Here is a 23449-nt window from a genome sequence, read left to right as displayed (position 1 = left end):
CTGCTGCCCAGTGCTCATGCTCCAGCGAGCGAAGGAGTCAAGAAGCCAGGCAAACAAAACTGCCAGCATGGCAGCAAAACACTTTTACCGACAGGGTTTTTTACTACTTTTATTTAACTTTATTTCAACCGCAGCCTTGGAGAAGAGGTTTTCCGATTTTAAAAGATGCGCCGACGAGGAATGCAGCAGTAAGTTTGTTGTCCTGGTGAGCGCCAGGCTGAAGGGAGAAATTCAGCGATGCGTCCTGCCGTTTCCCCTTCATTCAGAATCCCCAGTTAGCTATAAACTGCGCCTTATCTCTTCGCTTGTTGCTGCTCGACCTTGACTGCCTCTTGCGGGTATTCAGTTTAGCTTTGGGAAGCGGAAAACGATGGAAGCCACCGTAAAAAGGACAGGTTGCCCGGTTGCTGTCTGTGTTGGTTGCTTTCCTGGAAGTTCGGGCCTGCCTTCGTAATGTTAGCAAGAAAATTAGCCACCGGCCGGCTTGAGAAGCTAATGTTAGTGCGGTGCTCAGTGAAACAGCCGTTTAGGTACAAATCGTGTTGCCTCTGTTGTTTAGCAATATTAGCGTCACTGCTAAATTTATGCAGGGGGTTGCTCAATACATTTAGTATATAAATAAAAAGTCTATTTCTTGAAATATTTCAATTCAAGACATTAAACTTCTAATTTGCCTGGATTCGCTGCATAGACTGATATATTTCAAGTGTTTATTGCTGTTGGATGATCATGCTTTACATCTTATAAACACACCAAGACTAGAATATTAGCTAAGGAGGATTAAAAACAAAGGATTTTTAATGCAGTGTTTAATGGTCTACACGATTATAGCGAAGACTGCTGATCTGACAGTTGACACCCTTCACAAGGAGGGTAAGTCACAAAAGATCATTGCTAAAGAATCTGGCCGTACATAAAGTGCTGTATCAATGCATATGGCTGGAAAGTTTAGGGGAAGGAAAACGTCTGGTAGAAAACTATGCTCTAGCAACCGAAATAGCTGCATCCTTGACAGGATTGTGAAACTAAGCCTATTCAAGAAGATTCTAAAGGCCTGGACTGCGACCGGAGTTGGTGCTTCACACACAGACGCATCCTGGACATGGACTATAACCTGGCACTTTCCCTGTTTTTAAACCACTTCTGAACTATAGATTTGAACCATTTTACGTGGTCTAAGGAGAGAGAAGGACTGTTGCTCTGTGGTCCAAAGTTATTGTTTAGATAAAAGTCAATTTAGCATTTCCTTTGGGATAAAAAGGTCCTGGAGTCCAGAGGACGAGTAGAGAGGCTCAGAATCCAAGTTGTTTGAGGTGTTGTGTAAAGTTTTCACATTCAGTGATGATTTTAGGAGCCATGTCATCTGCTATTGTTGGTCTACTTTGTCTAATCCAAAGTCGGCGCAGCTGTACAGCGACGAATTTTAATGCACTTCATTCCACCATCTGCGATAAGCTTTACGGAGATCCTGATTTCGTTTCTCAGCAGCATTTAAAACCTGCCCACTCTGCCAAAAGTACCAATACCTGCTTTAATTATCAAGAAATTACTGTGCTTGATTGGCCAGCCAACTCTGCGGATAATATGCGATTTCATCTAGAGGAAAATGAGACGCTTGACTCATAAACTCAGAAGGCCGCTATTAAGGCAGCCGGTGTTTCCTTAACATCTCAGTGGCGACACAGGCTGACTGCTTCCATGCCACAATGCATTCATGCAGTTATAGCAACCTGAGCCCTAACAAAGTTCATTAACTATACTGTAAATGGACATAATTTGTAGTAGGCCTAAATACAGTACTTTTTTATTGGCCTTATTCAGTATTATGATTTTTTGAAAAACAAACTTTTGGCTTTTTATTAACTGGGAGCCTCAGTAATAAATGAGCATAAATAAAACATTAAAATGTATCAGTCTTTGTGTAACAAACCTTTTATAATATACAGATACATCTAAAAAAAATTTGAATATTGTGAAAAAGTGCAATATTTTTTGGCAGACATTTCAGAAAGTGAAACGATGAGTTTGTAGAGATTCATTACACATAGAGTAAAATATTTCAAGCTTTCTTTTTTTGCAATTCTGATGATTCGGGCGTACAGGTAAAGACAACCCAAAATTCGATGTCTTAGAAAATTAGAATATCATATTGGACCAATCAAAAAAACTCAGTACTTGGTTGGGTCTCCTCTTGCATGAATTACTGCATCAAAGCGGCGTGCCATAGAGGCGATCAGCCTGTGGCACTGCGTAGGTGTAATGGAAGTCCAGATTGCTTTGATAGCTGCCTTCAGGTTATCTGCCTTGTTGGGTCTGGTATCACTCATCGTCCTCTTGATAACAACCCATAGGTTTAGGTCAGGGGAGTTTACTGGCCAATCAAGACCAGGAACATCATGGTCATTGAACCAGCTTTTGGTACCTTTGGCAGTGTGGGCAGGTGCCAAGACCTGCTGGAAAATAAAATCAGCATCTCCATGAAGCTTGTCAGCAGAGGGAAGCATGAAGTGCTCTAGAATTTCCTGGTAGATGCCTGTGTTGACTGTGGACCAACACCAGCAGATGACGTGGCACCCCAAACCATCACTGTCTGTGGAAACTTCACACTGGACTCCAAGCAATGTGGATTCTGTGCCTCTTCACCCTTCTTTCAGGCTCTGGGATCTTGATTTCCAAATGAAATGCAGAATTTACTGTCATCTGTAAACAGGACTTTGAACAATTGAGGAACAGTCCATTTTATTTTCTCCTTAGCCCAGCTAAGACGCTTCTGATGTCATCTATGGTTCAGGAGTGGCTTGACATGAGTAATGCGACATTTCTAGCCCATGTCTATTATTCGTTTGTGTGTTGTGGCCCTTGATGCACAGACTCCGGTCTCAGTCCACTCCTTGTGAAGCTTCCCCAAATTCTTCAATGGATTTTGCTTGACAGTCCTCAAGGCTGCGGTTCTCCCTGTTGCTGGTGCACCTTTTTCTACCATGCCACACTTCTTCCTTTCACTTAATTTTCTGTTAATATGCTCTGTGAAGAGGCTTGGAATATATCACTCTTAAGTGTCAATGATTCTATACAATATGAGTTTCACTTTCTGAGATGACTGGCAGGATACTTTCACTTTTACGGAATATTCAAACTTTTGAACGGAACTAAAAAATTGATTGATACTCTAATTTGAGATGCATCTGCAATTATTCATGCAAATATCTGTATGTTTACAGAGTTACTAGATTTTACTGTTGTTCAGCTTTTAATACTTGAAGACTTTTATTTTAGTAATGGTTTTAAATAAAAGAAAACTGACATAAAATTAGTGGAAGCTACAAAATGCAGAAAACCTAATTATTTTAATATTCTTTCTATTTAATTAGAGATGCAGATTTCACATGTCAACTTATATCAGGGGTAAAGCTTCGGATGGAGGGATGCCTGTGCTGTGAAAGACTCACCCTACATTAAGTGTGAGCCCCTAACCACAAATCTGTAGTTAGTGATTAGAAATCCTTTCATTGGTGGCTTATCACAGAACAGTAGTTGGTCTCATAAAATAATAAAACTCTCAGTTATCATTGTCATTGTGGAACCACATTTGCAAAGACTTAAGTTGATTAATTCACTTTTACTTTCAAAGGTAAACAGTTATAGGATATTGGGATTGATTAAATGTGTTGACTTTAGCCCAATCTATCCATTTTCTTCCGCTTGTGCAAGAACTTGTGCGGAAGCGAAATCCTGCCGACTGGCAGTGGATTTTGATTAAGTAAACCACAGGAAGAAGTCAGCTTCGCCCAAATACGGAAGAGGAGGGCAATGTCCTGGAGAAATGCCTGCGTAGGGTGTGGGGGTCCAGCTTTGGTTCCTCAGCCTCGGCCCCCTTCAATTCCCAGTGTTACGATCTGGCTTTGCTAATTCAACTTTTGCTTTAATGAAAATTGCAGTTTTCTAAAAGGCATAATATTTGTCAATGGACTGCTATTTGCAATTTATCTGACAGTTAAGTAGTATAAAGATATATATTTAATGCATCCTTGAAATGTTTTTTTTCCAGTGCTTCTTTGTCGGGGAAAGGCTGTGAAAGATTTCTCTGGACCTGATTGTCGGTTCCTTTCATTCAAGAAATCTGAAACTATATATGTATACTATAAGCTGTCAGGAAGAAGGGCTGACCTATGGGCAGGAAGTGTGAGTATACTGTATTAAATGCATGTTCACCATAGCTTTGCGTCTTGTTTGACTTGGATCGTTCTAATACACAACACCATTTCTTCCTGAAAGGTTGGAAACAACTTTGGATATTTCCCAAAGGACCTTCTTGCAGTAAACCACCTTTATACAGATAAAGAACATGAAATTAAAGCAGAGGTATGAGAAAATATTGTCCCTGTTAATCTATTGGGTGAATATCTAAAATGTAATGCATGGTTTATACTATAAATCGAACCCCAGGTACTAATATTATAATTTTCACTTGTTGTTTTTAGGATACAGATTTTGTCTGTTTTGACACTGGATTTGACAAGTTTGACTCTTACGACATAGACCTGCTTTTAGACCTGTCTGTCAAGGAGAATGATAGTGATAACAATAGAACCACAGGAAAAGACACAGAGAGCATTGATAAAGAAACTAAGCAATCAATTGAGGAAATGACTGAGAGTGAAACACAAACTGAACATGTTGATAACTCAGAGGAGCTGCACCAAAGTGCCTCTTCGCCTAAACTTGAAATAAACACATCAACAGAATCGTCCTCATTGCAAGATGAAAGGTCTAATACAAACACCGTGCCTGTAACAGAGGGAGAGGATGTTGAGCAACAAAATGTAACAGAGTCTCCTGTGCGAAATGTGCCAGAAAGTAGTGAAACCAAAGGTGGACCCACTCCATCTGAGCTGGAGTCTGCTCCGGTGACGATTTCTGAAGGAGCGCAGATCCCACAGTTGAAACCCACCCTCGGAACTACCTTTGATGCCGTCGTCACAGAAGAAGAGATCACTACAAAAGTCACTCCGTATGAAGAGGAGGACAGCGAAGATGTGGAAGATCATCAAGAAGAAAGTAAAGAGGATATTCCCCTGCTTTCTTTCTCAGAGGAATCCACAGACACTCTGGAAATTGATTCTTTGAAAATGCAGGAAAAATCTCCAACAGCACAAGAAGATGAACTAAAAACCACAGAGGAGAAAAACTTGTGGACATCACTTGGAGATGCAGTGTTTTCGGTTGTCACAGGAGGAGAAACCACACGGGAGGACGACGTGAGTTCAGATGAAGACGAAGAAGATGAGGATGAGATGGAGGAAGCTGCAGCAGAACCTCAAAAGAGTTTTGAAGAAACTGAGACAGAAACACTTTTACCAGAGTCTCAAAAACCTCCAGAGATCATGGAACAAACTCCTCTAGAGCTTCATCATTCCAACCTTGCGGAGAAGGAAATTAATGAAACAGAAGCTGTTCCTGAGAAGCTTTTGTTTGACAAAGAAGTGGGTGAACAAGAAGTGAGTGGACATAAGGGTGAAATGGAACAGGGGGATGAAACATCAAAATCAACCGATGAGCTGGTACATCATGAAACAAAGGAGAGTATTCTATCAGAAGATCCAGCATTGAAAGATGATCTTGTAAGCACTCCTGATTACAGATCACATGATGAAACACCTGAAGATGAAGATGATGAAGAAGATGAGGATGAGTCAGAGGATCCAGAAGTTAGTAAAGCAGATGATAACATTCAGGAAAATACTGTTGTGGAAGAACACATTTTAGACCATTTGTCGGATGAAAACAGAACCATGTCCGAGCAGGAAATGGGTGTAACCAAAAGTGAAAAAGATCTGGACCAGTCGTCTGAACTGAATGATTCAGATATCAGTGTTGACCAACTTTTAATAAGCGATCAGGAACCAGATCAGATAAATGACAGCTTAGTGACAGATGTTGAAAGTAATACGAGTCAGACAATATCTGTGGAAGAAGAGATTCATGAGCAACCACCTACAGACATGGAAGTAGATGAAAAAGATGCAACAACTGAAGAAGAGATTAATGGAGAAAAAGAGGAGTTACTTCAGGATGAAAATGCACTTTTGTCCACACAGTCGGATGATGTTATCCCTGAAAAATCCACAGAGGAAATGTCACAGTTCGCTCAGTCCGCTGCAGAGCCAGAATACAACAACAACATTATGACGTTGTCTCTGCTGAGAGCGCACTTCACACAGGAGAGGATGGAGCAGGTCCAGAAGCTTCTGGGTCTAAAAAATCTGTTCAAAGTGGAGGCCATGTTCTCTGATCTGGACACCGAGTTGCAGGCTACTCGCATGTCCCACACAGGCACCACACACGACATTGAAACCGCCCTCGAGAACATCCTGGAAGCTTCGGAGAACACTATCCTGGACGAGATTGAAAAGATGCTCGATGGCCGGAGAAAAAAGCAAGATGAGATGATGAACCGTGTGGACACAAGTAGTTTGGATGAGGAAACTGAATTGCTTGATGACTTTCAGGAACTTGCTTTCAGCCTACGCCAAAAGTACTCAACAGCCAGTGACAGTGCACCTTTAGCAACACCAGAAACGCCGTTGGATAACACACCTGGTAGGTTTGATTTTTTGATTTTGATTTTTTTAAATCTGTAGTAAGAACAAGCTGTTGTGAGGTCAGCTTCTCTGAGATCGGTGAAGTCAGATAGGACATTATTGAATGAGGTTTTTAACCCCATTGAGACCAATATTCAGTTCTATCTGGAGTTAATTTTCCCACAGCTAAAATGGATTGTGGTTTAGAGCTGGCAGCAGAATATTTCAAATCACTCATGCAATTAGAATGCCACTTTACTGCCAACGTGATGTTTCTTCTTTCATTGGCTGCACAGATTTCTTCAGATATTGAATAGTGGGTGTTATTGGTTGCTCATATGCTAATGCTGGGCTCAGGCCCATTACATGACTTTGCTCCTCTGAGGTCCAAAAGAAAAACAAGTATCTGGAGCAATATTCTTCTAGTTATTTCAAAACTGAATTAAGTAAAAGATAAAAGCAAACTGAACATTATCATACTTAAATAAATACACAAAAGATTGCTGGATTACCGGTTGTCACTAGCTGAATAAGATCTGAAAAGGGACCTGCAACTGACCAGATTGTTTGTCCATTTCTGCTCTATAGACCAACCTCACTTTAATGTTCCAGAAGAGAGGCCCCCCATTGTTGAAGAAACGTCTGACTACGTGCCAGAAACCGATCCTCATTATAATCCTACAGTAACAGAAGACCAGGAAGAGGAGCTGTCTAAGATTAAAGAGGAGAAGGTAGTGTGGAACGAGGTGCCTGCTGAACCCGACATGACTCTGGAGGAGGATGCTGAACACTCCGATAAAAACAAAGAGGATCCGTCGAGCCTCTCTGTGTCGGATGAAGAGGAAATCACTCAACCCATCCCAGAAAATCAGTTGGATGTCAATGTTAAAACTTTAGTTGAGCATTATCCCTCAGGTTAGCAATTTGAAACCCATTTCTTACAAGTAAGAATCTCTTATTGTAGTTCAAAAGCTCATTTGTGGAATAAACAACTCAATATATGGTATATTTCAATTATGTGTTGTAACTCTTCCCCATACAATAGCCTTAAACCTGGAGCCAAATTTGACTTGACGTCTAAGTAACGTAATAGTTATATTTAATCAGTATATTAAACCTGATTTGGCTAAATACTAACTTTCTTTCAGAAGGATCCATGGAATCTATGGAGACGGTGACTGAAAAACCTGAGGAAGAATTGGGGTTGTTTCAAACTGGAAATATTTACATGAGTTGCATCTTTTCACTAATCCAGAATAAAACTGTGGAGTGGACCCCTGTGGTAAGTCTTGAGTGCCATCAGCTTCTATGTTTCTTTGCACATTGCATGTGATCATTAGTGTTGCATCTCATACTGGAGATGCAACACTAATGGAGCTGATCAGGAAAACTCGTCTGATCTGTTGTAGTTGTAGCCGAACCAAACCCAGACTGACTGATAAAGCATGAACCTGCTAGAAATATGCAGCTATCTTTAAATTGCATCAAATAAAAATAAGTTAAATGCTTTGAATCTAAAACCTCTGAGGTTGTGGTCTCATTATACTGTTTCTCATAATTCACAAGATGGCTAGTTGTATTTAATAATTAGGAAAATGACTGCAATTTTCCTTTGTGCTCACCAGACAGTTTGCCGCAGACTTCATGTTGCATGCTACTGCCTCGCTTTAAAATCAGCGCGTTTACAACAGCAATTCTTACAGAAAATATTTGAAAAGCTCGGAACTCCAATTTCCCCTGAACGCCGCACGCAACCTTCGCTGTCCCTCCCCCCCTTGTCGTGGTGTAGGCTGAAGTTCAACACAGCCGATGGTGAGCTGGCTCTCTGAGCAGCACCGACGGGCCTTGTTTTGGAAGACAGTTGTTTACTCTCTCCTGTCAGAATATTGTAGCTCATTTGACCTGTTTTCAGTAAGAATCTTGGCCCTATTCGGCCTGCCAGCTAAGCTAACCACGGTATTGTTTTAATAGCGATAGTGAATGACAGCTCATTTGTACCGCTAGCAGGCTGTCGTTTCCGAGTATTGTTTCTCTAATTTTAAAGGTTCTTCAGTATTTCTGTAGGCTCAATAATATTTTGGAGCAACTGAGCTTTAAGGCTACGGGCTACGTAACGTTAGCTTGGTTAAATAGATTACTTCAGCTGTAGCTACGCTGCTAATAAGCTAGCCGGTGTCAAACAGTGTTTAGCTAGTTCCCCATTTGTTTCAACATGGCCATGGAGAGTGATACAGTGTCGTTGCCAGCTGTAACGGAACAAGATCACATAAACGTGTTTGTACTAAAGGAGCTGCAGCATGTAAGTGACTGTGCTGAATGGGGGGGCAATTATAATGCTGACGTTTTTATAAGCAGATGCCAGAGGGAAGTAGAGGTGGATGTTTTTCTGCAGATGAATTTACACACCGGGTTTGACCTTAATTTAAAAACAAGAAAGTAATTCTTCTAGGTAAACTAACTGTTAGACTTTACAGGGAATGTGTTGCATTATCTAAAATTAACTGAGCCTTGTTTCAGCATCTCGCTCACTAAAATATGTATCGAATTTGGAAAGGCAGCAAAAGTTTATGCAACTTGCCAAATGTATTCCTGGCATGCATGGTGCTTGATTTTCATCTTACTGTATGCTAATTGTTCTGGGGTTTGAATGAGGTAACAGCCTACCTTTGATTAACTCTCTTTTGTTGATCAAAGTTCAATTAAAAAATGCAATCCTAGTTTAAAATTACCTGTAAACATTAAGAGATGGATTTAAGGTGTTTTTATATGTTTTTGTCGGCTCTGGGTCATTTCGCCAAATTGTGCCTCCAAACCTACTTGTTGCCATTTCATCCCTTACTGCTTTCATTTTGTACTTGTAAACAGTTTCATACATATGTACTTAAACCTTTGCACACTAGTTTCATTTTCTTTGTAGTTAATTATTTTTTTAGGAATTTATAAGATTTTTAAACATGAATATTCTCAAATCGTGCATATAGTTTTGATTAATTTGATCATATTTTCTAAAAACTTCATACAACACCCCTTTTCTGTGGATTTTTTGTTTTGATCTCCGTTTTGGAAACTTGAACCTTATAAATATGACAGATTTAGAACCCAGTTTTAAACAGAATAACTGTAAATCGACCTTGTGCCGGTAGATGATTTTTTTTATTTATTGGTGTCATAAAACCAAATTTCCTTACAGTAGACAGTGAATTATAGAGAATTAGTTCAAATACTCAGTTGTCAAAGTGGGTTTGAAACATTCCCCCACAGGCATCGCAGAAAAAGTCGGGTATTAAATGTTGAAATGATCAGCACCTGTTTTCCTTCAGTATTATTCAAATGAATTGCATGATAGATCTCTGTTTCCCTTCTTACTTGTTACACAACTTTGTTTTTTATGCCAAAAAAAGCCTTTCCCAAGCTTAATATGTCTTGATTTTGTGCTTCAGATGATTTCTTTACTGCCAGAGGAGTGGAAACCAGGGGAAACATTGTTTGGCTGTCCGTGGCCAGCTGCTATTGTCACAGCTTTGATTGGAGTGCTTACCTTCATCATCTTCTTCTGGAGGACTGTATTGGCAGTAAGTTCTGGAATATTTCTGATCCTGTGTTTGTTTCATTTAAAAGCAGGAAAAATATGCCTTTTACATATACATACTTAAAATATACATAAATAATAAGAGAATGCAAATTTCTCTTGGAGTTTATGGTGAAGCTTCATTACAGCTAATATTTTCAAACTGACTTAAAAAGATATTACTTTAATGTGTATGTTCTGGATTTCTTTAGGTGAAAAAGAATAAATACATTGGTAAGTCTTAAGTGTTATCATGCTTTCATAACAATGCAATTGTGTACAACCTCACTGATTTTATACTTTATGATGTGTGGAAAACAAGTGGACAAGAAAAAGCTCCAGGAGAAAATCCAGACACTCAAAAAAGATAAGAGTGATGCTCTTGCCAAAATATCTGATCTCCAAAAGCAGGTGAGCTACAACGTAAATGTCATCAGATATCAGAAAGCTTGGTGGAAAAGTTTTGATTACAATTTCTCCTTTTTACAGACCGAGCAACTGAAAGAAAATCAGAAACAGTCAAAGGAAACTGTGAGTTGTACAATGAAAAGGATGCAAGGGTTGGAGGTGAGAAAAATGTGGTCCTTTTTTTTGTCTTTATTTGAACTCTGATAGTTTTAAATTGGGGGAAACGCAATATTTCACAAGGAGTTTGCTTTTGCCTTTTAGAAACTGGATCATTAGCTGGAACAAAAAGTGACTTATGCATGCATTGTGACATTGTTAGAGCTGTTAAAATGACATTTTTTAGGTCGTTCAACATTCTCTTGTTGCCTTTTACAGAGTAAAGTTCTAGAAGCAGAAAAGATGAATGAACAGATGGCAGAAGAAAAGAACAAATATGTGAAGCTACTAGAAGAAGAGCGAATCATCTCCCTCCAGAATGACAGCCGGGTAACTTGTCTTTCTCTTTTATCTAGTTAATAATAATTAAAATAATAAATAGTGTTTCACACATTTAAAACATTCCAATGTTTTTTTTATATTTTTTAACAGATAGAAAAATTAGAGAAGGCAAATGAAAAGTTGCAGGTTAGTCGGAAAAAGATCCAGGAAGCACTAGCTAAGGTACAATCCTTACATCATTTCCTATTGTATTTTAAGAGCCTTTTACTTTAAACATACATTATAAACCCTGTATTTCTGTTCTGTTATGTCATAGACCACTATTCTCTTGGATGAAGCTAAGATTCGTGAAGATGCACGAAATGCTCAACACAAATGTTTCCAGAAAGAGTTTGCAGTTTTAAAAGAAGAGAACAAAACGGTGAGAATTGGTGGATATGCTGGATGCCCAAACATTTGTTTATGGGCCAGTTGTTTCTAAGCTCTCCCCTGACTTTTATCATTCTTACAGCTTAAAACAACTATTAAAGGTTGGGAGGAAAAACACAAGGAGCTGAATGAGAAGATTAAAGTTTATCAAAAGTCCCATAAAGAGTTGGAGGATTCTGTGGTGCTCAAAGATCACAATGTGGAGGTTCGTCTTTCCTTCATTTGCTGTATCAATAGGTTTGTGTTCGTATATAAATAAAAAAATTTGACCCCAGGCAAAAATGTTCTGCTGTTAGGTGCTGTCTGAACTTCTGGCAGACCTAGATGCATGTGATTTGCAGAAAGGTGAAGCCAACCTTTTAGCGAATGGCGAAGTAGCACCTGGTGAGCATGTCACTTTTTTTTTTAATAAACATCTGAAGAATTTCAAAAATTTTAAAGTCAGATCCTGCAGAAATGTATTTGTTTTTATTTGCTTTACATACCAGCGTTTTTTTTTTTTTTGGTCTTTCAGTGTCATCAGCTGATAAGAAAACAGCCATAAAAAACAGAATCAAGCAAATGATGGATGTATCCAGGGTAAGACTTAAGATCCAGCTGCTTTACAGATTATTTTAGCCTTAGCAGATGTTTTGCTTTAAGGATTGTGAATCTCTAAAGAGTGCTTAAATTTCAGGTTCAGACAACGCTCATAGTTATCGAAGAAGAGCGGGACCGCTTCATGGCAAAACTGCTGAATGAAGAAAAGTCTAGAAAGGAACTTGAAGGTCAGACCTAAAATCATTTCTTAAAGTGTCCTTTTGTGTCACTATTATTAGTCTAATTGCAGAAATGCTCCACATTGAATAATACAGCTTTGTTTTGCAAACAGAAAAGCACCAGGAGCTGGAACATGCAATTGGAGCCCTCAAAAGTGACAAGAGTCAGATTGAAAACCAGTACAAGATCCTCCAGCAGAAAAATGAAATCATGGCTGAAATGTATCAGCAGAAGGAAAATGCTTTGCAGCAGTAAGTGAAGCCTGCAGCAGTCATTTGTTGTGTTATCAAACCATACTGCCTGAAATATGGGAAAATAAGTTGGTGTCTTTTTTTGGAAGCTATGATTAAATCTTGATTGGGTTGTGACTCTGTTGCTACACAGGAGATTAACTAAGGAGGAGCTGGAGAGGCGCAGCAAAGAGAATCTGCTGTCTGAGGTGGGAGGTAAAGCCGTGGAAGCTGAGGAGCAGGTTAGACTTCTAAGGCAGCGCATTAATGAAATGGAGGAGCAGATGAAGAAGACAGAGGAAGTCTATAAAGAGCAGGTAGAGTCGTTCATATCATTCATTAAAGTATTACTTAAGATAAAAGACTTGCAGAGTAGTAAACCATGTTTTTGTTTTATCATTTTTAGATAAAAGAGCAAGAAACCAAAACTCATTCCAACTGGGTAAGCTGCAGAGAATTTGTAAACTTATTTACCTTTTTTTTTAAAGAGCCCTTGAAATGTATGCATACTGCTTCCTACATTTTTGTCATCTTCCAAACACAAACTTTGATGTTATTTGATTGGGACTTTATGTGTAGATATCCACAACTAAAGTGGGGGCACTGGTTGAGAAAGTCCTTCCACCAATCTGGTGTTTATGGAGAGATGCAAGAAGAAAGCTGTTGTTAAAAGAAAGCCATTTGAAATCTCTGTTAAGGTTTTACCTAAAGCCATGTAGGGCGCAAACCATACATACAATTAAGATCAATGTTATTCATACCACTGGCAGACCACTGGCAGATTCAGGTTTAAACTAATCTTTTCAGTTTACCAACATATTTCTTTCTGACTGGATGTTATATAACCATTTCTGGGTGGCCCTGCCAGAATCCCAACTTAAATCTGATAGAAAATCGGTGGAGGTAGCTACAAATTAGGATGAGTGCAAGGAGGCCTTCCAACCACAGACTTGGAGATAATCGCAAGAGATTACCGTATTTTCCGCACTATAAGGCGCACTTAAAAACCTTTAATTTTTTCAAAAAATGACAGTGCGCCTTGTAATCCGGAGCGCCTTATATATGGATCAATTGATTAATAGGTTGATCCATACTGGTTGTACACGGCGCTCTGTCAAAATGTTTCAGTACGACTGGTAAACTACAAAGCCGCACCGCTTGCAGCATTACGGCTACCGTAGTCAGGGGCGTCGCCGAAGTAATAGCGGTAAACACCTGTACTGTGCTTACTCCTAGTCCAACACCACTTGTGTGTGTATAACGTTTGAATGTACTGTTGCAGGAATTGCCTGAACTATATGTGATTAGAAGCTCAGTGTGTGGGGTGTATGTTTCGTGTGTGTGTATGGAAGATGTTGACATTACTCCTCCGGACAGAGGTGGCGCTGTGTGCTGCCGTAGCTGAGAATCAAGAGTGAAGGAGTGACGTCGGTATTATTGTGTGTGTGGGGTGGGTAGAGACGGCGACCGGAGCAGCGGTGTATGAGTCTGTAAGCCCTGTGTTTTTACGTGCTGCAAAGTCATTAAAAAGAACCCCGAATCTCGTCAACAACTCAGTGTTTTGATGCTGTTTCTTCATGCTCAACTCAGCAACGTATGAGTGAGGGAGTTAACCCCGAGGAAACTAGTAACTTCGGCCCTGGAGAAAGCGTCTCCCCTGTGTCATCAGACTACGGTCAGGGGACAGAAACAGGAAAGGTTAACAGTACTAACGTTTGATTTAGTGCATCAAACTGTTTCTTTTACGTGTTTACTGAATCAGGGAAAAGTTCCCTTTCACGTTTTAACTAACGTTTGATTTCAACTTCAACTTCATAGACTCCAATGCATTCCTAACGTGCGGTTGGCTCTATTCAATAGAATTCTATGTAGAGGAGACCTTACCATGAGAGTGAATGGAGTTATCAGAACGCTGGTTTGTAGTGTATTAATAAAGTTTGACTGACTGACTTATCTGTTTTGTTGACATTCTCTTTAGCACAGCTCCATCTAGTGGATGCATAACGCAACCCCAGTCAAACGTTTGACTGCAGTAGCTTCTATTCTATGCGCCTTATAATCCGGTGCGCCCTATATATGAAAAAAGTTCTAAAATAGGCCGTTCATTGAAGGTGCGCCTTATAGTGCGGAAAATACAGTAATCATCAAAATACCAGTGGAAACATGCAAAAACTGGTCAGAAAGTATTGCAAGAGTTTGATTGCTGTAATGGCGATAAAGATTTTTCCATTAAATATTGAGAAGGGTTTTGATGATTTTCCACATGCGATTTTGAAGGGATGTCAAGCTACAGGTCCTTCTCAAAATATTATCATATTGTGATAAAGTTAATTATTTTCCATAATGTCATGATGAAAATTTAACATTCATATATTTTAGATTCATTGCACACTAACTGAAATATTTCAGGTCTTTTATTGTCTTAATACGGATGATTTTGGCATACAGCTCATGAAAACCCAAAATTCCTATCTCACAATATTAGCATATCATTAAAAGGGTCTCTAAACGAGCTATGAACCTAATCATCTGAATCAACGAGTTAACTCTAAACACCTGCAAAAGATTCCTGAGGCCTTTAAAACTCCCAGCCTGGTTCATCACTCAAAACCCCAATCATGGGTAAGACTGCCGACCTGACTGCTGTCCAGAAGGCCACTATTGACACCCTCAAGCAAGAGGGTAAGACACAGAAAGACATTTCTGAACGAATAGGCTGTTCCCAGAGTGCTGTATCAAGGCACCTCAGTGGGAAGTCTGTGGGAAGGAAAAAGTGTGGCAGAAAACGCTGCACAACGAGAAGAGGTGACCGGACCCTGAGGAAGATTGTGGAGAAGGGCCGATTCCAGACCTTGGGGGACCTGCGGAAGCAGTGGACTGAGTCTGGAGTAGAAACATCCAGAGCCACCGTGCACAGGCGTGTGCAGGAAATGGGCTACAGGTGCCGCATTCCCCAGGTCAAACCACTTTTGAACCAGAAACAACGGCAGAAGCGCCTGACCTGGGCTACAGAGAAGCAGCACTGGACTGTTGCTCAGTGGTCCAAAGTACTTTTTTCGGATGAAAGCAAATTCTGCATGTCATTTGGAAATCAAGGTGCCAGAGTCTGGAGGAAGACTGGGGAGAAGGAAATGCCAAAATGCCAGAAGTCCAGTGTCAAGTAACCACAGTCAGTGATGGTCTGGGGTGCCGTGTCAGCTGCTGGTGTTGGTCCACTGTGTTTTATCAAGGGCAGGGTCAATGCAGCTAGCTATCAGGAGATTTTGGAGCACTTCATGCTTCCATCTGCTGAAAAGCTTTATGGAGATGAAGATTTCATTTTTCAGCACGACCTGGCACCTGCTCACAGTGCCAAAACCACTGGTAAATGGTTTACTGACCATGGTATCACTGTGCTCAATTGGCCTGCCAACTCTCCTGACCTGAACCCCATAGAGAATCTGTGGGATATTGTGAAGAGAACGTTGAGAGACTCAAGACCCAACACTCTGGATGAGCTAAAGGCCGCTATCGAAGCATCCTGGGCCTCCATAAGACCTCAGCAGTGCCACAGGCTGATTGCCTCCATGCCACTCCGCATTGAAGCAGTCATTTCTGAAAAAGGATTCCCGACCAAGTATTGAGTGCATAACTGTACATGATTATTTGAAGGTTGACGTTTTTTGTATTAAAAACACTTTTCTTTTATTGGTTGGATGAAATATGCTAATTATGTGAGATAGGAATTTTGGGTTTTCATGAGCTGTATGCCAAAATCATCCGTATTAAGACAATAAAAGACCTGAAATATTTCAGTTAGTGTGCAATGAATCTAAAATATATGAATGTTAAATTTTCATCATTACATTATGGAAAATAATGAACTTTATCACAATATGCTAATATTTTGAGAAGGACCTGTACAGTTAGGGCTTTTCCACCAGAGGTTCCAGTTTTTTAACCAGGGCACTCAAGCCAATTTAACTGGTTCTGTAAAAGAAGACGTTTGCTTTTCCTCCACTGGAATGCCAAGTTGGAGCCATGTCCTTATGAACGTCTCATTAATTTATGATTAATCCTCACCATTTTATTCTGTTTTGTGAAGGATTGTAGTGCATGGAGACAATTTAACCACACCAGTAATATTATTTACCCCAGTATCCCTGCTAATAGGTGCAATAATATCCCACCTTCATTTATTAACGCTGTTTTTAACAACCAGCCGTGCACGTCGGTGCTTCACAAACCTAATCAGATGATCTCCCATCAAAACGAGCAGCTGAAAAACGGGAGTTAAACATAACTTTTAGAGAACCGAGTCAGAAATAATGTTTATGGATTCAGGGGGAAATAATCAGCTGTGAGCGGTGCAGTGATGGTTGATTTCAAAAGATGAGACAGTCAGCTTTTACTCTGACACTAACTCAATATGATATCATTGAAGTGTGGTGTGTTTACTCTCTTCCTGTTGGAAATCTGACCGATCAAAATTGAAACTGGGCTTTTTACCTTGGTGCTCACAACGGTTTGTTCACTTGCTGTTTCACATAAGCCCGTGCCTAGCTCCTGATGAAAGCAGCTCTTTCCTTTGGCCCAGTCAAAGCCCAAACCTAAACTCACTTAAAAATCTGAGACACTCTCCTTCCAAGCTGACTACTGACTAGTTTACAAGAAGCCTGAGTAAAATGTTCACTCTAGATCTGCAAAGCTGGTAGAGACATACCCTTAAAGACTTGCAGGTCTAAATGTAGCATGGTTCTACAAAGTAATGATTCAGGGGGGCTGAATACAAATGCACACCACACTTTTTAGTTATTTGTAAAAAATAACATTAAAACCATGTTTCTCTTCCTTCAGTTTCACAACTATGCTCTACTTTGCATTAAACTAGCACAAAAAAATCCCAAAAGCATACCTCCAGGTTTTTGACAATAATTTCAGAAAATAAAAATAAAAACAGAGGACGTGTGAAAACCTTTGCAAATCACTTAAGAAGTGTTAAAACATTTCTGAAAGGCAATGCATGATAGTTTGGCTGCACACTAACCCTGTGTCGTCTCCAGGTGAGTGCTCGTAACGCTGAGCGAGGTCTCAGTCAAGAGAAGATTGAATCCTCAAAGCTGCGTGAAAAGTGAGTGTTGAATGAATGATTCAGTTATTGGGAATAATCTTAAGTTAAATTCTTTGAACTGAGAAGGTTTGTAGGCCAAAAGCTGGGAAACCAATGCCTAGAAAGTTATAGGAAGTTATTGGAAAGATCAAGTTATTTTATTTTGGTACTTTTTAAATCTTTAGATATAAATTATTTTTCACACCAGATGAATTGGTTTGTAACAATTGTCTTAACCTGACCTCCAGCTGATAACAGTTTGTAATCTAATTGAACAGATTGGCCGTACTTACATCCCAGCTGAACGAGCGGCGTGCTCCTCTGTTCAGGCCGAACTCTGGTCAGCCTGCAGGTCCTCGTCAAGGTAAGCACTCGCAACCTTTTGGGTTATTGTCCAGAACACTTTTATTCCACAGAAATAAACGAGAAGATGCTGTTCCACATTCTTCCTTATATTGAGATTTTTCCAAATGAGTGGACTCTGCCCCTTTGTGTTTTGTCCTCTCAGTGTTTCTTGTCTGGTAGTCCCTGGAATCGACCTCCTAATGGCACGAGTTGTGGTGCATTGTAAGCAGTTTGTATTCTTTCAGTAAACTGAGGATTTGATCATAACAGGTGATTCATATGGACCCTCTCCCGTGAGTGGGGGTGCTCCATCCCCTCCTATAATGATCGAGGGCCCGAGGCGCCCTCCTTCTGCCCCAGTAGGGCGAAGAATTGACCCGTATGGTGAGTCCAAGTGGATCTCTTCACCTACATTAACCTTTGCCAAAGTTGGACTTCATTTCTTCACAACAACCACCTTAAATCTCTCTCCGTTTTCACTCCTGAATTTTTTCTTTTCTTTTCAGCTTTCACCTTGATACTTTCCTTTACTTCCTCCTTGTTTGCATTACATCCTGCACTTATCTCCTTCCTGGTACCTGCCTTTTATTTTCATTCATTTTGGTTAAACCATCAGAAAATCTCTTTGTTACAGAGTTTTTTTTTTATGTGTGAGTTAAATTCCTTTTATACCCCTTCAAACTTCATTTCTCCTTATCAACAGTGGAGTCAAGATGAGAAGATTATATTATTATTCGTACATGTTAAATGTTTAGAGGTTTTTTTCCCCAGTGTTTAGGCATTAAGGAAACACAGTTCCTATCTAGACTGGTGAAGTCTAAATGTTGTTTTTATCCATCTCCACATTTCTCCTTCCTCTTTACAGTCTGTCTGTCCGTCCATCCATCCATTTCCCATCCCACTCTGTCTGTCATTGTGACCTTTGTCAAGACACGTCACCTGCCTTGCCTGTAGAGGGCCCGGTGGCACTGACTGCATGGCAGCCTCACTTCTGTCAGTCAGCCCCAGGGCAGCTACGGCGACATTGTTGCTCACCACTTCCATGTGTGTATGAATGAATGGATGAATGACTGATTGTAGGGTAAAGCGCTTTGGGGTCTCTGGGGACTTGATAAAGTGCCATACAAGTGCAGGCCATTTACTATTTGTCAATCAGTCCATCCAACCACTGCTCCTTTTGTCCTTCCATACATCAGTTGTTTATTCCACCCATCAGTCTGTTTGCTCCTCTGTCAGTCCACCCTGCCACTCAGCCGTCGGTCCTTGTGTCTGTCCATCCAAATTAGCTTAAAAAAAAGCAAAACTCTGCAAGTTTAAGTCATTTTGGCACAAAAAAAAATGTGTTGATAGCATGGTGCAAGAGAGTTTAATTTAATTTAAGTTTTTCCAAAAGGCTTTGCTTCTGACCTTTTTTCTTTCTCTGATGTGAAAATGTCAGTTTTCTCTTCAGCCACAAATGTACGTTGAGGGATACGAGTCGTCATATTCTTCATTCTTTCATTGTGTTTTTATTCTTTTCTCCATTCAGGACCTCGACCTCCCTCTGATCCACATGGCATCTACCCTGAAAACAAACACATCCCTGGGATGGGTAAGTTTTCTGAAGTCTCGATTTGTCACATAATTCATGTTTGCTTTCGGTCACTGCTTGAAACATGGTTGTTTCTCATCTTTCAGACATGATGGGCCCAAGAAGCTCCTCTCCAGCTAACCTGGATGGATCTGTAAGTCATTATTCAGATATAAATATTTGATGCTATTCCCATGCTCTGCATCTGTATGTATGGGGATTCTGCCTAAGTTTCAGCTGTGAATGTCCTTGTTCTAAAACAGACTGAAGTGATAGATCCACAGATAAAAACAGAAAGTCAGGCTGTGGCTTCTACAGACAGTCCAGAGCCAGTGAGTATAAAAGCTGTCAACTCCAGGTGCTTGGTGTGGAGGTGAATGCAAGCACGCAAAATCCTCTTTCTCCTTCCTAAAACTGGATGTGGATTTGGGAGGAGAATAAAGGAATTGGTCTTCTTGGGGCTATTTAAAGATTCCCTTTTCTCTGTTTGGGATTTCACTCACAGTACTGACAGGAGATGCACCAAACAAAGTTCAAAGTTTAAACTCTCCCGATAGGGGGCCTTGTTTATTCAGATATTAATGGTATGTGGTTACTGGTCATGTGATCTTTACTGCACGACTAACATTTGATTCCATCTAATCTTCATATGTTAGATCCTGCTTTTCCTCATGTCATTTATAGGGACCTGGATCCTTCATAGCATCACCAATCAGAGACTTATCCGGATCTATGGTTCAAAGACCTCCTCCAGGCCCGGGACCACATGACACTTTTCTTCCTCCTGGACCCAACGTCCGTTTCCCTCCACCCGGACCTTACGGACATCCCCGACCGGGACCTTACCACTTCCCACCAGGCCCTCTTCCTCCAAATGTCCCTCCCCTTCACGGCCCTCCTCTGGCTGCCAACGGACACCCAGGTATGCCACTGCCAGGACCCATGGGTGGGGAGTTTGGTTCTCGACCTGCCAATGGACATTTATTCCAACCCAGACTGGGCCCTGGCCCTGCAGTTGATCCTCGGGGCCCACCACCACCAAACTTCCGTCCCCCTCCAAATCATAATTTTGGGCCGATGCCTCCACCGCCCGGTAGGTTTACTTATTACTTTTACTACTTAGCTCTTCTTCTAAAGAGTTTTTTATTGTATTGTTGCAACAATGGACAGTACATGCAGTGCCTAGCTAACCTTTTCAGATTTTATGCAACAATGACAAACATCTGTGTATTTTTGGGAGGGATAGCTAAACACAAAGTGGTTTTACAAATTGTTTTACAAGTAAAATAACTCTGGAGGAGCTGCAGAGATCCACAGCTCAGGTGGGAAAATCTACTGACAAGACAACCATTAGACAACTCAACAAACCTGGGCTTTTTGGAAGAAAGTTAATGTTAAAAGAATTCCCTTTGCTATAAGCCATGTAGAGGACAGCAAACGTGTGGAGGAAGGCGCTCTGGTCAGATGAGATTAAAGTTGAACCTTTTGACCTGCATGCAAAATGTTTTGTGTGTGAGAAAACAAATGCTGCACATTACTCTGAATTCACCATGTTCAAATTGAAACATGGTGGTGACGGCATCATGCTACACGGATTTACTTAAGTTACAGGGAAGCAAGTCAAAGTTAATGGGAAGGAAGAAAACCTGTTGGAGGCTGCAAAAAACATAAGACTTTGGTGGAAGTTCACTTCCCAGGAGGACATCGACCCTAAACATGCAGCCAGAGATACAATGTAAACGTTTAGATCACAACACAGTCATTAGTTAGAATGGTCCAGTTAAAGTCCAGACCTAACACAACAGAGAAACTGATCACACCTGAAAGTTGGTCTTCTCGGATGCTCTCCACCCAGTCTGACTGAGCTTGAGCTATTTTGTAACAAGGAGCAAAAATGTCAGTGTCTAGATGCACAGAGGTGGTGGAGACATACCCCCAAACACTTCCACCTGTAATTGCACAAAGTATTGTACAACCCCCCTAAATACAAATGTGTGCCACACTTTTCAGATTTTATTTGCAAAACTGTTAAAAAAATCATGATCGAGAGTTTGAGTACTTTGAAAGGGTATTTTATGTTGCGCTAAGTGATTAAACTAGTTACTGACACAGAAGAAGAAAAAAAAATGCTTGTCAGCTTTTTCATGCCACTTATTTCTCAGCCGTTTCTCTTTCTCACAGTGTCATTTTATCCCGCTTGTTCACTTCCTCGTAGGTGTCCGCGGACCTTTGGGGCCTCTTCCACCCCTTCCTCCTGACATGCGCTTCCCCGGACCGAGAAACCGCATCACCCCACCTATGGACCTGCCACATGGAGTACCGCCTCCCAGGGTCCTGCCCCTTCCTGCACATACAGGTGACGGATACGGCCAAGGTGCACCTAGTAACCCCCAGAACTCAGTGGACCCTCAGAGCAGCCCCGGTCAGGACGTGCACTTGAAGCAGGAGGCTCCTCAGGATTCAGTCAGACCAGGAATGGTCTAGCCTTAAAACGTTACCACCTACAGAAAAGGAGCTGAACGCAGCTTCACACATAACACAACAACTCAAATCAAGAAGGTCATAATGATCTTCAGTTTTCTGTCATACAAAATACAATGATGTTTATTAAAACATAAGGTCTTAAAGAAATCATCAGAATTTGTGTCTGAAATGTATGAGTTAAGAACTTTACTTTACAGCTTATTGTGCAACACCAGTTGTGTTGATCTTTTAAAAAAATTAGCTATGATTTAGAGGGGAACATTTTTTTAATGTTGTTTCCTGTGGAAATTATTAAATGAGAGACAAGAAGTTTTAGTTGTAACATTTCAGGAATCCCCTTTTCCCTAAACATGTTGGGTCAGTACAAACCGTATAAAGGACATGTGTAAATCAATGGCCAGATGTATAACTTATTTTAATATGTTGGCTAGAACATTTAATAATAAAGAATAGAAACTATCAGCATTGTAAATCAATGAAGTATGTGCTTTTTTGTGGACTCACAAGGACTTTGAGAGAAAAGATTGTGAAAAAATGTAATTTGTTCCCATTTTTTGTTTTTCCACATGCTTCAGATCTCAGAACCCTACCCCAAATGAGTTACACAATAGGTTAGCCGCATCCCAGTTAAACTCTCTGCTCAGGTCATGTCTTTTTAAGTTTATAAACACTTGTATGTTTTACTGACATTAAATTACAGACTTAATTATTTAGGCTACTTCTGAAAACAGCTGGTTGCAGTGGATTTTATTAAAGTGGTTAAAGGAGGGGTTACAGACTTGCTACGTTTTTTCCTTCTGCCATCATTCCTGGATGGTTAGGATGAAAAAAAAGGTGTAAAAACTTGAGGCTAATAAAAAAATGTGGTTCATCATTAGGAAACACGAGTCATGGCCAAATGCCAACATCTTGTTTTGCATTAACTTTACTGATGTTGAGTACTGGTTGCTATAAAGTGTACGACATGAAATGTAATTCATGGCAAAATAATTTTAGTCCTGCAGCAAAAACAACCTCCTTCCATAAGTGCTTCATGCACATTAATCATTTATCAAATCAAAAACCTAAAGAACATACTGTTACTATGTAAAAAGCTTCAATGTTTAAAATAAAGTTCATTAGGCACAAGGACCAAGAAGGATTGGGCTGCCACCAGTGCAGAGCTCAGGAATGGCAAAAGACAGGTGAGTTTTTCTGCACCCACAGTGAGGCAGAGATTAATGGAGGCTGGCCTGGTGTATAGAAAGTTAGAAAAACACAGGGAGACTGACACCAGGGTGGGACTGCAGAGGACATTCCTAACGTCATTTTCCTTCGAAGCCCCCTTTCTTATGACTTAGATTCCTTTGAAAAAGCACAGTGCCATAACTATGGAATAATGGTATTAAAAAATCCTCCAATTGCAAAAAAACAGGACCTATTTGGTAATAAAGAATAGTTTTTCCAGCACCATGCCATAAGAAAGTGGTAATTAGGTGGCTCAGGGATGAAACATTTAAGCCTTGGGTCTGTGGGAATCTCCTCAGATCTTAATCTTATGGAGAACTT

At 40.4% G+C, this 23449-nt stretch overlaps 1 protein-coding gene across 5 annotated transcripts; it reads left to right on the top strand.

The window, feature by feature from the left end:
* Positions 1-16: 16 nt before the first annotated feature.
* mia3 (MIA SH3 domain ER export factor 3) lies at positions 17-22669 on the top strand. Of its 5 annotated transcripts, none has more exons than XM_047388394.1 (28): positions 17-188; positions 4049-4182; positions 4276-4362; positions 4482-6600; positions 7170-7496; positions 7733-7863; positions 10022-10153; positions 10362-10383; positions 10472-10560; positions 10639-10716; positions 10933-11043; positions 11146-11217; positions 11312-11416; positions 11507-11629; positions 11721-11808; positions 11939-12003; positions 12101-12191; positions 12296-12434; positions 12568-12730; positions 12820-12855; positions 17456-17523; positions 17781-17866; positions 18118-18231; positions 19376-19438; positions 19525-19571; positions 19681-19749; positions 20102-20510; positions 21633-22669. In XM_047388394.1, exons 1-28 carry the CDS (start codon positions 17-19, stop codon positions 21899-21901), a joined length of 5409 nt encoding a protein of 1802 aa, XP_047244350.1. In that variant the 3' UTR covers positions 21902-22669. The 5 variants fall into 5 exon arrangements, with proteins under 5 accessions (XP_047244350.1, XP_047244349.1, XP_047244352.1 ...); XM_047388393.1 differs by having other exon boundaries at positions 7730-7863; XM_047388396.1 differs by lacking the exon at positions 18118-18231 and having other exon boundaries at positions 7730-7863.
* Positions 22670-23449: the final 780 nt, after the last annotated feature.

The sequence above is a fragment of the Girardinichthys multiradiatus genome, chromosome 15, assembly GCF_021462225.1.
Source record: "Girardinichthys multiradiatus isolate DD_20200921_A chromosome 15, DD_fGirMul_XY1, whole genome shotgun sequence".
Taxonomy (NCBI): domain Eukaryota; kingdom Metazoa; phylum Chordata; class Actinopteri; order Cyprinodontiformes; family Goodeidae; genus Girardinichthys; species Girardinichthys multiradiatus.
This window is presented reverse-complemented; position numbering and strand designations above follow the sequence as displayed.